This window comes from Amblyomma mixtum, chromosome 5 (genome assembly GCF_055824585.1).
Source record: "Amblyomma mixtum isolate Tamu chromosome 5, ASM5582458v1, whole genome shotgun sequence".
Classification (NCBI taxonomy): Eukaryota; Metazoa; Arthropoda; class Arachnida; order Ixodida; family Ixodidae; genus Amblyomma; species Amblyomma mixtum.
The window spans coordinates 116,336,229-116,352,418 of NC_143016.1; the positions used below are offsets into that span (position 1 = coordinate 116,336,229).

Consider the following 16,190-nt stretch of genomic DNA (forward strand, 5'->3'; position numbering starts at 1 on the left):
CATGGTAAAGAGACCCAGGTGGTCGACATTATCCGGAACTCTGTACTACTCCGTCCCTCATAGCCTGAGTCGTTTTGGGGCTCTGAACCCCATAAAAACACACAAAACAAATTTTCCGACCGGAGTGGCGAGTGTCCCTTCCTCTCGGAAGTCGCGCGGCGTTCCTTGCATGTGCGCGCCTCTTTGTTTGTGCTTCGGTGTTTTTAGTGGCCGGTTGTCAACGAAGCTGAGAACAACCAAGACAGCGGACGAGAAAACAACGAGCGGCGAGTAGTGTGTGTGCAAATACTCGACTGTGCGGTTGCGCGAGCAAGATGGAGCGAGGTGTATGAAGCTGCGAGCGTGCATTTATCTTGTAAATAAGTTTTCGCTGCATATATAGTCATTTTTTGTTTTCAACGTGCGCATTCAACCGTTTTTCCAATCAATGTGTATATATTTTTAACACTACCAACCCCGAGGAACTCCATAGCCAGCTTTGTCTCGCGCGGTCCCGAATGATGGATATTCGACGCTTCTTCAAGCGTCAGCGGTTGTCTGACGAAGCATTATCCAAATGCGCCCCTGCAGATTCTGGTGTGACATGTGACAACGGTGTAGCATTTGAACAGAGTGATGCAAGCTTTTATCACCGGACAGTAGCTGATGTCGTCGACTCCATGGAAGGGACTCTGTCAACAGTGAGTTCAGGTGATGCAGCAGGCCGAGATGATTCCATTTCTCCTTTCTTGGGATTCAAGTCCGGATTTGACCAGAGCGATGCAACCTTTCATCACCGGACAGCAGCCGACGCGGTCGTCTCCATGGAAGGAACTCCACCAGCGAGCTCCGGTCACGCAGTAAGCCGAGACGATTCCCTTTCTCCTTGCTTGGGATCGAAGTCCGGAGACAACATCAAGAAAACAAATAACTTGCCTCAAGAATATGACTTAGGAGAGTTTCTAGGCAAAGCTAAACTCACTGGCATACCGGACTTTTTGAAGTTACGTCTTCTTACTAAGCCATGGTCGCCAAATGTTACATATGATTTTAAGAAGGATGTAACACCTGGAAAGAGGCCTTTTCGACACCAATGGCTGGGAGATTACGCCCCCTGGCTTGCGTACTCAGCGACAGCGAAAGGCGCCTTTTGTCGTTTTTGCGTCATTTTTCCTCCGCGTGTTCACCGGGGTACTCAAGGTAGTTTTATCGTGCGCGCTTTCAGTAACTACAGAAAAATGCACGAGGCGTGCAGGGATCACGTAAAATCCCAATGGCACCAGGAGGCAATGACGGCCTCACATAACTTTATGGATGTGATGAAAGGCAAGCAGCTACCCGTTGTACAGCAGCTGAACAGAGCACTGCACGTGCAAGTTGAAAGGAACCGTGAGAAACTATTTCCAATAGTTTCCACCATTGTCTTTTGCGCGACGCATGACTTGCCGATTCGCGGCAAGCAGTCCGATAGTGGAGTCTTCAGTGATCTGCTTGACTTTCGTGTAGAAGCTGGAGATACTCTACTTCAGGAGCACTTCGCTTCTTCTGCTGGCAATGCCAAGTACACTTCTGTCCGCGTCCAGAACGAGATCATCACAATCTGTGGCGACATCCTGAGAGAGCAGATAGTTACCGAAGCTAACAAAGCGTTTGCTTTTTCCGTTCTTGCTGACGAAACTGCAGATATTTCAGGAAAAGAGCAGATGTCTATAGGCGTTCGCTTTATTGACAAGGCGGGAGTCGAAGTGTGCGTTCGAGAGCAGTTTTTGGGATTTGTAGAGCTGGAGCAATTACACTCCGCTTGCATCGCCGCGGCAATCTTGAAGCTTTTGACGAATGTCGGGCTGATTCTTTCGAACCTCGTTGGACAGGGGTACGATGGATGCTCTACAATGGCTGGAAAAGAAGCTGGAGTGAACAAAATTATACAAAAACAGTTCCCGAAGGCACTATTTTTCCACTGTGCAAGTCACAAACTAAATCTCGTCATCAACGATTTGAACGACGTCTCTGAAATTCGAAACACAATTGGGATAATCAAACAAACCATAAACTTCTTCCGCGAGAGCGTGCTCCGGAGAAAATTGGTGCCCAACATTCCGATGCTGTGTGAGACAAGATGGTCTGCAAAGTACAAGTCTATTAGGATCTTCTCTCAGCATTACGTGGCCATAGTCGAAGCACTCGAGAAGCTCGCGTCCACGGAATCATGCTCGAACGCTGCAACTAGACAACGAGCTCACATCCTCTACTGCGCAACAACAAGCTCATCTTTCATCGTCTGCTTGCATATTGTAGCGAAGTACAGCGCTCGGCTCGAACCAGTTACGAACATTCTGTAAGGTGTATCCATGGACTTCCATTCTGTGCATGACCACATCACTGAGCTGCAACGTATTTTTCGCGGCCACCGGACAAACGCTGTAGAGGAGTTCTCTAACATCATGAATGCAGCAAGGGAGGCAGCCAATCACTTAAATGTGGTGATATCTGTACCAAGACAAGTCTCTCGTCAGGCCCACCGAGACAACTACGGGATTCAGTCGCCGGAGGAATACTACCGTGTGGCAATATATGTGCCGTACTTGGACTCCCTCACTGCTTCTTTAGCTCGGCGCTTTTCTGAAAGCAATGAGAGGAGCTTCAAACTTCTCCAGCTGCATCCATCAAAGATGAAGCACTTGAGCCGTGTTGAGTTCGCTGTTCTCGCCGAAGAACTCCAGTGCTTTTACGGCATCGACAACTTCAAGGAAGAGGCCATCTCTTGGTACGAGATGTGGTGCAACAAAACTGGGGACCCATCAGAAATAACTTACTGCGAGCTTCTACATCAGGCCAAGACATTCTTCCCTGGTGTTGCAAAAGCCATTGAGGTGGCTCTGGCTTTGCCAGTTACTACCTGTACGGTCGAACGCTCCTTCAGTACAATGAGGAGAGTGAAAACGTGGCTACGCTCAACGATGACAAACGACAGACTGGACGGCCTTTGTATGATGAGTGTGCACCGAGAGCGTGTAATGAAGCACAGAAATGAATTTATCACCAGTGTCATCACGCAATTCGCCCAGAAAAATCCGAGGCGTCTACAGTTTCTGTTCAAGGAAGACCGACTGAGTTACTGTCGTTGCGTGTTTGTGAACATATTGTGCTGTGTGCTGGTCATCAATCCGGGTGTGTCGAGAACCCGTATGCAGCAAGACTGAGCACTCTTCTCCACGAAGTGATAGTATCTTTTTGCATTTTTATTAATTTTAATTGTTTCTTCGTTGATAAACTCCAATGTATCTCTCCTAGCCTCGCTTTAATTTGCTGTTTGTAATTTTTCTTTCATGTGTGTATTTTACTTATTTGTTTTATTTATATATAAAAAAATAAATTTACTCCGCAAATAGTGCCTTTTTGCTACGAACATACCCCCCCCCCCTCCGGCGCCAACAACCAATGGGCCCCCCCCCTGCAAAAAATTCTGCGGACGCCCTTGGGAGTCCAAAAGCCTTTCCGAAAATCCGCCCGGGATGACAGTCAGTTCCCTCGACCACTACAAATTTTCTGCCATCGCTTTCACAAACGCAACCAGACATGCCACAAGGTGGAAACTAGAGCAAAGGCTGTGCAGAGCGCTATAGCTGCGCGTCTTCCAGCCTAAGGTGCCCAAAATATGGCGCACGGCGCCGACGGAAGTTGTTGATGATGATGCCTGCCGAGTTGCCAGACTGAATTTTCTAAAGGGTCTATTTCTCCTCCAAAGAAATTCAACCGCCGCGGCCGGGATCGAACCCGCGTCTTTCGGGTCAGCAGCCGAGCACCATAACCACTGAGCCACCGCGGCGGCTCATCAATCTAAAAAATCTATTAAGTGTTTTTGTCAGGAGAAATTATTCGTGTAACCAAGGTTCCCTTTAAGGAATATGTGATGCACAACATGATACGTGCAAATTAATTGTATTTTGTCATCGCATTGTATAGTCCGCATTAATATGGATACTTTTTTAAAAGGCTGCGGTGGCCTTCGACTTCGCTGCATTGCACACATTTTTTCTAGGTACCAGGGCCATCTTTTATCCCTGGTTTCCTTCTTTCTAAAAGAAAGAAAGCCTCAACTGAAACTGAAAATGTTTGCGCCAAACAGTTTTCAATGAGGGACTTCCATCTACATTACGAAGGCTGCATAAGTTGGAAAAGTGCAGTGTCACTGCTATGTCGCTGGCCTTCACGTGGCATTCTACAAGGCACTGTCGAGATGTTAATACAAACCCTGGCCCCTGCCGCGGTGGCTCAGTGGTTACGGCGCTCGGCTGCTGACCCGAAAGACGCGGGTGCGATCCCGGCCGCGGCGGCTGAATTTCGATGGATGCGAAATTCCAGAGGCCCGTGTACTGTACGACCTCAGTGCACGTTAAAGAACCCCAGGTGATCGAAATTTCCGGAGCCCTTCACTACGCCGTCCCTCATAGCCTGAGTCAGTTCGGAACGTTAAACCCCAATAAACCAACCAATAAACCAAAAATACAAACCCGGGACTCGACGTCATCAAACTCGCCCTCCACCCTGAATAGGTTTCTGAAGATATCACAGGATTTAAGGATGGACACTCAGGCTTGGTTGACGAGAAGTTGGGAAGTATAGCTGCCCTTGACAGCAAAATATAATGTGTGTTGAGGTCGCTAAACTGATGACGCTTATATGTATCCGGAGGGCTTGGAAAATTGTTCTCGATGATCGAATGTAATTGTGTAAGGTGTCCCAATAAAACCAAGAAAAATATACTGATTCCCTCGACCAGCTCTCTAACGAAGAGAATATTGTGAAGAACCTTCTTAAGATTGCACAAGTCGCTACTGAAAGAATTAACAAGCCAGGACGGACACCCACTGGTCAAGCTAGACCGACATTATCCTCCTGAGACCCGTGTATGGCAATTTGTCCAATATATTGGACATTAGCTTTTAAGCCAGTACTCCCGCGCCGAATGATTCATCTTCATAAAACCCGCTTGTCCAATACATTGGACAACTGGTGGCGCCATCTGTGCACCTTTTTTGAAATTAAACTGCACACTTTCCCGCCAAAACACTTTGAAAACGGTGGCGTTCAGCGGCGCGGCGTTCTATGGCACCTGCCGGAGAAGTAAGTGTTGTTTCTTCGATTTTACCTACTTTGAACGCGTAAATTTTGTTGGATATCAACAAAAATAGAACAGAAAACATGTAGATATCATAATTGTAACTCTACATGACCTAACGTTTCTGTGCTTTCAATCTGATTTCACGTGTCCAATACGTTGGACGCTGGGACTCAGCCCGGTTATTTTGACCGCGCTTTTGAGATGGCTTTCGCAATAACTGTAAACGAATACTGCTGGTATTTAACGGCTGGGGACGAAATAACGTCTTTTTTGTTGTAGGAGACAGGCCTCGCGTTCCTGATGAGCCGGCCGAAGCAGTTTTACAAAGAATTGGACAAGCCAACACATCAGTTGGTTGGTTTAGTTGGTTTGTGGGGTTTAACGTCCCAAAGCAACTAAGGCTATGAGAGACGCCGTAGTGAAGGGCTCCGGAAATGTTGACCACCTGGGGTTCTTTAACGTGCACTGACATCGCACAGTACACGGGCCTCTTGAATTTCTCCTCCAAAGAAATTCCAGCCGCCGCGGCCGGGATCGAACCCGCGTCTTTTGGGTCAGCAGCCGAGCACCTTAACCACTGAGCCACCGCGGCGGCCTCCAACACATCAGACATTGACCTATCGGACAGCGACGACGACACTATTGTCGATCCAAAAACAGCAAGAAACCCAAGAAACGTCAAGAAGCAAGAAACGTCAAGGAAAAAAAAAACAGCAAGAAACAGAGAGTGACAGTGAAGTTGAGTGGAGCCCACCATCAAAGCAAGCTCGACGAGGAGAGACCAACAAAAGTGCCTACCATTTCCCAAGGCTGTCTGACGCAGCTAACGCTGCGCACTGCAGGTTTGAGGGGTGCACCATGAAAACAAAGTTTTCTTGCACAAAATTTCAGCAGTTCTGCATAACAAAAGACAGATGATGCTTCGAAAAGGCACACAGCAAGTGAGCACAGCGAAACTTTTTTATTCAGTTGACGTATATTTTGCTACTTTGACTTTTGTCTTAATGAAGTATTTTTTTCGCACAACTTTCACAGCTTTATCTGAAGTATTTTGTGGCACGCCCACTGGGTGGGAAAATACGGCTAGAGTCCTAGTGTCCAATATATTGGACATCGTGCTGAGCTGAAACTATTAGTACTGTTGAGAAAATATCTCTCACTTTTCACCTTTGTACTCCTACCAGCTTATTCTGAAACCCTACAAAGTTTTTGTGCACTCAAATTCACTTCGGGTCTCAGGAGGTTATTTAAACTACTGGATTACAGAGACAAAGGTGTTAAGAAACGGTTACAAATTGAGAAATTAGTCACTCGTGGGTCAAGTAAGAAAACTGTTCTGGAACTGTGAAAATCCAATAGAGAGGTGAGAGACAAAGTTTCTTTAGTCTGCAACAAAATCCTCCCCCCCCCCCCCCTATTAAAATACCGCCACTTTCTGGTGTCCTTGTTCAGTGTTGAGTCTCATCTGTGCCATGGCAGAAATAATTGAGTAAAACATCTCCACAAGAACCTACTCAGGGGATGCATTCAGATGTTTAATTTAATGAAATGAATAAAACTAATTCATCATAGTATTGTGTTTTAAAATAGCACTGCGAAAAAATCGCAACATATGTTTTCTGAGATTTTGTCAACAGGGCCGTAGCCAGAAATTTTCTTCGGGGCGGGGGGGGGGGGGGGTTCACGTTGCAGCGCGGCCTCCTCATAGAATTTGTGGAGGGATCAAATGCCAAAATAACTGCATTGCCATAAACAATGCCACTGTGTATTAGATAACGCTACCCACTATCTAGATAGGTGAGATATGTGTTTTTTTAAACAAAAGAATGCATTCGTATGTCTTAAAAATCGTGGCTTACATAACTTATACCAATGCTTCCATGTTTTTGCGTATTTAATAAGTAAAGAAAATATCACACGAAGTCTAGAACTATATCAGTCCGAAAGCAGCAATTCAGTGCATACCACTGAAATGAAAAACGTAAAGGCCATGAATTTGCGAGTAGAGGACAAATATTTTAATGAATTTTTTTCGTTCATTTTTTACATATGCAACGGCCAGGAAAAAATCTCAACGACGCTGTCCTCTGTTCCAGTGTACTGCGCAGCAGCAGCTGTCACCGGTCATGTATTGCGAGTAATTGCAACGAAATTTTAGATGCAACAATGAGCACATGTATAAACGAGGAGTTCTGCAAAATATGCCTTAGAGGTGCGAAGATAAAATGGAGTATTGCAAATGCGAAGATACAACTTGCTAAAGGAGTAAAAATTGTCAATGGAAACAAAGTCACTGTATGTATAACAAAACCTTGCAACAAGATATTTAAATACACGTATGTACCCATTAAATCTACGTATCTAGGCAAAGTCACTATTTATAATGCGCCAAGAAAGGCAAATAAACATCTTGCGCAATCACAGATAGTAAACTTTACACACGGAAAGACAGACGATCCAGGCAAGAACAAAACTATGACAGCAAAAGTCGCGATATATACTTGGGCCATGCAGCGGTGGGTGACAGTTCGAAAAAATTTCGGGGAGGGGTGAAGCCCCATAAGTCCCCCTCCCCCCCCTCTGTCTACGCCCCTGGTTGTCAATTATTAGGCTGGCAATGTGAAAATAACGCAACAAGCAAAAAAATTAAGGACGATCAAACGATGTGATGCGACAGATCTCTATTAGCTGTATCATCGGTGCAACATTTCACTCTTTCATTTTCGCTTTTGCAGTGATTGCATCCCATTGCGTCTTTGAATTTGATCTCACCGTTGCGTTTCATAACGCTTTTTAGTGGGCTTCTGGAAGGTGAAGGCCCCTGGAGGGTGGGAGTTTGGTGTAGGTAAAGGTGTGCGGGCGGTAGTGTGTAAGGTGGGCTTGCGGTAGGTAGAGCATGACGATTCGTAGGTTATTATTAAGCTTGTTTTCGAAGCGGGACATGTGCGGGCACTTTATACAAAAGAAAAGATAAACAACAGCAGCAGACCAAACTTCAATTTCTGGCCAGTAGGCACACAAAGCTGTTTATCACTTAAGTAAAATAGGTGCGTTTTGCCTCTTTATTTTCACTAATTAAAGCTAACATCTGGAACCTGGAACAGACTCATTGTAGATGTCTTGTATTTCATAAATTTATCACTTAGGCAGACACTTTTAATATAATACCGCAAAGACCGACAATGTTGTGAGTAACTGTAAGCAGCAGTGAAATGGTTCCGCACGTATTTAGAAAATTCCGGTCAACGATGAATGTGAGGAAGGACAATGCTGTGCAATGCCTGGCCTCTTTTATGTCAATTTCTGCTGCTTTGCGCTGTCTCCTCACCTCACATATTACCCCTCACCATATTAGGCAACGAGTTTCCGGAAATTAACTTTTAGTAACTCCTGAGGAAAGGAATAAGACTTTCAACACTTTTGGTCAGCACTCTAGCAGCCGCCTCTCTAGGAATTAGCATGTAGAGTTGCTCTCATTCGCCGCTCCACAAACAGTCATGCTTAAGTGCAATATTTTTTTTTCTTTTCAGAGATTGCTACAGACAATGAGGTGGCCGTGCTAGAGTCGCTCCGGAACCTGCTTTCCAGCACTCTGCAAAACAAGATGAACCAGATTGCTCCCTCGACGGTGAGAAGCTTCGCTCTATTATTCAAACATTCCCTCTGAAAATTAATAACTAGAAACACCTCTTTTATAGAAGTGATACATAAGAGTGCAGGGGAGCGTTAGATGGGAAGGCGTTTCCTTTTTCTTTTGTCGCCATAATAACACGATGAGTTCCGCAGAGAGAACAGCTTGCGTAGCAGGTTCGACCTTGGACTTCCCGAATTTATGTGATAATGGGAATGACGATTGCTTAAATGATTTCAGTTCAGTATGCAGCGTAGCAAGAACATCTAGCCTTTCATACTGTATGCTTTAAAAGTTGCTGGCGGACCTTTTCACGACTTTAGCAAGCTATAGCAAGCACATTGTTCTGTTGATTACTACTGTATTCTTTTTGCGATTTTTCGCTAGCGCAGTTTGCCTCTTGTTCTCAATTTTCCTCTTACTCTTAGGACCATTTCCCTGCTGTTCTTAAAACGAAGTCGCACGTATTTGTGAAAAATTTTGCTGCTTCATTTTTGTGCGTTACTCGAACCTGTGACTTAGCGCGAAAAGAAGTAATAATTGCCCGTTTACGCCCGTTGCTAGGCCCTCGGTTGAGAGCGGCAGTATTGTAAAATAAATAAATAAAAATTCTGATGTACTATGCGACTCACCTCTCTCTACATATTTCATTTCACGCCTTTGTGCAACTTGCTCTGATGAGACTCGCAGCTTATTCAAATACGTATGCGCATAAATTTATGTACTGGGTCGTCCGCTTTTAAGGTGAACACGCGAGCACGTTGCCGCGTTCCGCACACTGCGTCCAACGCGATTGTGCGTCGAAACGAGTGTGGCAGCTGCAGGGATGCAGGGAGGTGGTGCTTGTCGTCTTCGACCATTTCGATTCGATGCACACCTGCGTTGGACGCAGTGCCACTGCTCGGAGCACGGCTACGCCCTCGCGAGTTCCCCATAAGTGGACCGCCCTGTACATGTTCCTTACACAGCATGCGTTATTTTAATCGCCTTCTTCTGGAAACATTCGGCTTGATTTAGAAGGATTCCCACTTTGTTGTGTCACACTTCAAGCAATCATGGGCTGCAAATAGCACAAGCGCACTTTCTAATAAAAAACAAATGCCGCTCTGGAATGCTGAGTGCTCTTCATATATGCTCTTACTTCTAATACAGGAGGTTATAGCCTTCTGACCCTTTGATTATTTTTTGGGAACTGGAACCTTTAATTGATAACAGTTTCTCTTTTTCTTTCAGACTATCGTGATTTTCAAGTTTGGCCAGCTGCGGTCTCCGCCCCAGAGGCTGAAACCGTTACTACCTAGGATCCTTGGGAATAAAGCAGGTAAGAGGGATTATGCTGTAGAATCGAACGCTCAGTGACACAACCCCCTAACATGCCTGCATAATCAAGTCGCTAAAATACGTGTCGCTAATATGGAATGTGTGCAGGCAGTATGAAGAAAAATAAATTCGAAGTATTCAAAAAGTTCTGTTGCACGTCGAGCTTATGCGACAGAATTTTCGATTAAACTTCTTTCTTAGAGTTATAAGATTAACTTTCTAGTCATAGGTGTACTGAACTGTCCAAATTCATTCACCGCATTATTCATTTATCCCGACGTTTTTATAATATACTCCATTTGACGCACGCCAAGCTGTCCTTCAGCGTAGCGACCTCTATCTCAACATTACCGCTTACTATGCGCTTACGAATAATATGAAGTGCTGTTTTTGGGCACATAGCATGGCATTAAAATTCCTTTCCAAACTCCGCTCGACATTCTTGCTTCAAAAATTTCTCACAGCTGTTCTTAGTTATAAAAATGTTCATTACCCAGTCTGTATTTCAGACCTGTATGACATTTTTGGTCTTATGATATTTGGCTTTATGAACTGACTCTGTATTTCATAATTCATGCGTCTGCACTAGTCCAGTTCAAGATTCAACATGCAAGCATGCAAACAAGCAAATAATAAAGTAACAGCTTATAGTGACCACCCGTGTGCTTTATTGCTGCAGTGATGCAAGCTCCATAACTTTGCAATTTTAAACATTTTTTTTTATTTTCTGGAAGGCACATTGCAGAAGCCCTTCCTTACACATTAGATGGGCTCATCTTTAGCTAGCCTCCCCATTAAGCGTAAAAGATTGTTCCTTTCCTCAACCAGCCTGAACAGCAACGTGGTTACAAATGTTAAACTGTTAAAGTACCTAGCAGCTGCATTGTCGACAACTGTACAGCAACGGGGAAGTCTGTCCACAACGATTCTTTTTGCATACACAGGGATGGGCTCAATCTTGGCCGTAGGAAACAACCTCACGTCGCTGAGACAAATAGTGCGCCGCGAAGGACGGGATGCGGTCAATGACCCCGACAAGGTTATCTTGCTGGCCGGTTCAGAAGACGCTGCATGGGACGTCGCAAACAGGATTGCGGACGAAGCGTGCACGGGTATGTTCCTAGTTTTGCAGCCTGCCTATCCCACCTCCAAAATACACTGTCACTTTTTGACCCCCACCTACCGACACTTCGCAATTCGTTTCAGATGCGTTTATGCTTTTGTTGATGTCAATATGGGTGTCGCTGGTGAGAACTGAATGCCTTAGCACAGGTATGTGATGAGCAATTTGGCTACCATTGTATAAAGCAAGTTTACCAAGGTTATTCAAAAGTCAATGGGGCTCCTAATCGACGCAGAGAGGGATCGCTGCGCTGGAGCAATCAAATAGCATGGAATATCAGATATGCCTACCAATGGCAACGGAAGATGATTTACTGCGGTGGTATATATATGGCGCTCTGCTACACAGCATGCCATCATGTACATGATCACTATGCAATCAGGACCAATATCGATGCAGGTTAATTGAAAAAGCGCAGTTATATTGACGACTGAATGCTCGCTTAAGATCTTTAAATGGTAGAAATAAATCAGAAGCTCTAGAAGTGCCCCATTACCATGCTGTAAATTTACAACGCAAAAATTTATAACAAACTTAAAAAGGTAGTTTTAATGATCGCGGTAAAATAGCTGCTCGCTTCTTACCAATTTCGGAATTTACAACGCTTTGTTAAAAAGTGTATTCATACAGAATCTGGGAACCAACATTTATAGTACCTGTATTACGGTCGAATAAAGGAGTTCAGGTAGCTAAGCATTATCACCTGTGGGAAAATTTCACGGGTTTATTTTTAAAGATCGAGCAGTGGTTTCTTTCGATGTAAATAGTTTAGGTAACTTTCTGCCAGGATTTATGATTAGGGCTAAATTAAGTCGCTAGGATGTATCCTTCCCTACATTTACAAGCTGTGCAAAAGGTGGCAAGCTTTTTGATCGCAATCGTTTTTTTTCTGATATTTGCCACAGTTATTCAAATAATATCAGAAGACTTCAAGAGCCGAGTCTTCATAACGCCGACTGAAACATTATTAAACGAAAACACGTGCTTTGCTGCAAGCGGTAAAACTATCTGGAGAAGATTATTAGTGCATAACCGCGTACGACTTTGTTGGGTCATTAAAAAAAACTTCAGTATAACCCTTGTTAGCCATAGCGCACAAGGCTACACGAACGAAGGAACAACTAGGAGACGAGCACTAGCGTTTACCGAAACCTTTGCATATATAACAGCAGAAACTGCAGAAATGCGTGCACGAGCGTCAAAAGAAAAGTACTGAAGAAACAACCACTAAAAATATGGTCCCTGGAACCAATTTCATAACTGTCACTCATTTTATCTCATTCGAATGTGAACATGCAGATCAGTGGGAAGTAAAAAAAAAAGGTTTAAAAGTTTTAAGAGTTTTTTTCTTACCTTCCTCAGCACATGTCCTTGCGGGCGCAGCTGTGAGAGAGTACCTCGAAGCAACTATCCAGGCAGTATCTCTCAACCATAATCCTGCGCTATTTTACGAGAGGATTTCGAAAGGGGTATCGACGTGGGCAAGACCTAGGTGCGCGTGTGATTTTGACACATCACAAACTTTAGTACTCCGATACTTTGGCCTGGTCGTCCGCTTCTGCTGCGGGAGGTGGCAGGTTCGAAACCCACCGTCGGATACCCATCGTATGGGTACAGGCTCCCCCCGACCTGACGACCGGTTTGTTCAGGGGGTGCAGTCCTGGGAGAGGCTCCGTTTATCCCGCTATGCCCTTCGGGGACTTACCCTGTTTCGAACAGCCACCTGCAAAGGGGGCTCGATGTATGTTACTGTGCCGTCTCGTGGTTGTCTCTGTGCCGTATCAGTGTTATATGTCAACCCTCCTCATGGGTGATGCCCACGCCATCAATAGCGCCGGAGCGTTTCTCTAGTCTGCAGTATTTACAAGGGTGCCATAAAATCGCTGCTTCGCCTCGAAGGCAGAAAGCCTGTTCACTTACCTGACACGTTTTAAACTGCCATGTTAGAGGCGGTGATTTATCAGGAGTTTAAACTGAGCAATTGATAGCTCTTTTTCTATTCCGCTCACGGTAAAGAGTTTTTTATAGCAGGCGCTGAAATGCTTCTTCTTGTTGGAGGTCAAAGTTTAATGTTTTCATTTCTGGCACTATGAATAAGCCACAAAACATTTTTTTTTTTAGTTTCCTGCCCACCACTAACATAGGTTCAGATCGTCAGCCCTCAAATAAGGATTATTTTTACGGCATCCTTCACTTTTAGAGCACCATCAACACTCTTCTCGTTCCTCATAAAATGAAACTCTTTTTTTTTCTCTATAGAAAGTCCGTCAATGGGTGGCATTTGTCCGGGTGTAATTCGGAAAGGAATAGTTGCTTATACAACTTGTTTTGCGATGTTCACGTAAAACGGTTTTGGCATTTAGAGACATGTAGACCTACAAAAGCGGCCAGCTTTTAGTAAAAAGACACTGCTAAAGCTCCGAAATATGAACTTATTAAAGGGCCACACAAAGAAGGAGAGCGCACAGCACCTTCTTGCGTATCCTGGGCCAAAGCAACAACTCATAACGTTATAATTCGAGTGTGACCTTTCAATGAAGAACACATTCAGGCATTATTTAATTTTGCTTGGCATAGTTTTGCACTTGTCCCCTGTTCAGTACAGTCTCCCTTTGTGCAGTCTGGCAAACTGCTTGAAATGTTCTGGTCGACAATCTTCCGTGTCCGCCGCGCGTATTTTCATAATTCTCTCTCAGCTTCAGTTTGTATTAATAACTATACTGTGAAACTATTATATCATCGAAGGCGGAGAGTAAAACAGGAGAGATAACATATATAAAATGCCTCTGAGCAGTCATAACCTGAAGATGGTAAAATTTTTAATCAATGTCCAGTGAAGAAACCTCCGGCATACTCTTCTCTTGCGAATGCGCTACGTGGCATTTTTGTCACATTGAAAGAGAGCTGATTAATTGGGAGAAATCGGAAATTCCGGTCACAACTTCAGCACCTCTAAAGTGTATCATCTTTGGTTTTTAGATAGCAGCAAAGGCTGAAAAGATGAAAATTTATCGAGAAAAAGAAAATATGTTTCAATAAAAAACTAACCATTACGACTGATTTCGCAACGTTGAAATGATACAAAATCACGCACTCTTGTACACACAAAAAAATATAAAACATCCAAAATTGACTACCTACAGGTATGACACACCGAACACGGATTTTTAGCCCGAAATGTGAATTATGAGCTTCTGAACCCGTCCCGGCTTGGCAGCAGTTGAACGAGACCTCGTACTTTGCGTCGGTTCTTTAACGCAGCCCCAGCAGTCCTTCGCTGCGTGGAGTGTGCAGGGGCGGAGAGGAAGGAGACGTTTTCCTTTGACGGCGCAGTCACAGAGAACGGTGTTGTCCACCTCATGCTGAATCCCGAAGACTATGGTCGTTTCGAGAACCTACACATAAAGGTTGGTCTCTTTTGAGCGGCTTATTAAAACTTAATTTTTTTTTCTCTCATATTATGGCATGTCCTTGCATGCCTGCAATCGCAACTACATCTCCATCGCGTCTTAATATAGTCGACTCCGCCTGCATGGAGAGAGCCAGGTATCGCTGGCGTCAAAGTTGGCGTCATTACTCCATACAGAAACTACCGACCTGTCATCTCTTGTCATGCCTCCGCAGTACCTGCCAATAGCTGTAGGAATTATGCAAAAGATATACGTGCAATCGTTTTCAGATCTTACGCCACTTTGTATCGCCAATGTGTGGGACGTGTCTCATTTAACACGCGCTCTTGGCTAGATAACTCAGGAACCACCACCCTTTTCATTTTCCTCAAGTGTCGACAGCGCAAAGTGTCCAAGAGGTAGCGAGGTTGCATCATATATCCGCAAGATCAGGGCTTTCCTACCCTTGAGGTAGCACTCCGCTGACGTGGGCATCAGTCTTACCTCTCCTGTCATCAGGGAATTATGGTCGTATACTCAGACATGTGCCCAGCCTAAGCGATGAGCCACTTATGATGCTCAAGGCTTCTTCTCTACCCCTTTTCTCCCCATTGAACAGCCGCTACCACTTGTCCTTGCTTGCTCACAGGTCGAGTCCACTGGGGGAACCTTGAAAGTCTGCCAGCAGCGCTCACGCTTTCACCATTTGCAGCTGCACGACTGCGACACCGTGTCAAAGAATGGTAGGTGCACACTTGCTCTGCAGCATCCGACGAATGCATTCTGGAAAGATGTTAAAAAAGTTCATTATTGCCGGTGTCACGCTCTCTGCTGTGCAAGGCCTGGTGCTATGTATTTACTTTTTGTTTTCGTATTTTGTTTCCAAACTACTGCATCAAGGACCAAGAAGGGTGGGCATATGAAAGCAAAATGTGAACACAGGCGAAATCACAACGCGTTACAAGGAAGTGTACGGCCTATACAGTCTATCTGAGACGCAAACGCCAAAAAGCAGGAGCGCAGTCAAAGGCAATGAAAGAGGAGAATTGGTGTCACTGGATTCGCTCAGCAGTATTTGATTCAGTTTTAAGCTGCTGTATTTACACTCTGTTACGGCTCACATGTAACGTCCTCTTATCCTAAACTCACATAAAACTGTAGGGGGAATCAGCACCGATTCGATAAAACATGTATAAACATCGACTACACTTTGAGGGTGTGCCGCGGTATTGGCAATATGATATTAAGTCAAAATTCCTCTCCGTATTACGACTGAATCAAGTTTCTCATCTGACATTCTACTCTACATATGCACCAAGCCTTTACTACTTCATAGCACGGGCCGAGGTACTTCATTTTTTACTCTCTTTCTTCCCCCCCCCCCCCCGCCCCTCCCTTAGCATTAGTACCAACGCTTGTCCGCTTTTACCTTTCGTGTAAACTCAGTATCATAGGCTTGATCGCATAATTGTTTATTTCTGTTATATAGCTGTTGCAGTAACTTATATAAGTTTCTTTTTACAGAGCTCATGTTCAGGCCTACTTGCAAAGGTAAGCGCGCTGACGGGTGTCTTCACACAATATTCTAAATATGTATTTCTTCTAACTGATGACACTTTTGCT

General features: G+C 44.6%; 1 protein-coding gene across 1 annotated transcript in view; it reads left to right on the top strand.

The window, feature by feature from the left end:
- The window catches only part of LOC149343422 (uncharacterized), a 67,243-nt gene that overhangs the window by 48,348 nt on the left and 2,705 nt on the right, over positions 1 to 16,190 (top strand). The window contains exons 23-28 of the mRNA XM_089546964.1: positions 8,635 to 8,732; positions 9,969 to 10,056; positions 11,000 to 11,167; positions 14,440 to 14,585; positions 15,217 to 15,310; positions 16,092 to 16,118. Coding sequence (XP_089403090.1) covers positions 8,635 to 8,732; positions 9,969 to 10,056; positions 11,000 to 11,167; positions 14,440 to 14,585; positions 15,217 to 15,310; positions 16,092 to 16,118 — 621 coding nt within the window. The remainder of the gene's footprint in view (positions 1 to 8,634; positions 8,733 to 9,968; positions 10,057 to 10,999; positions 11,168 to 14,439; positions 14,586 to 15,216; positions 15,311 to 16,091; positions 16,119 to 16,190) is intronic.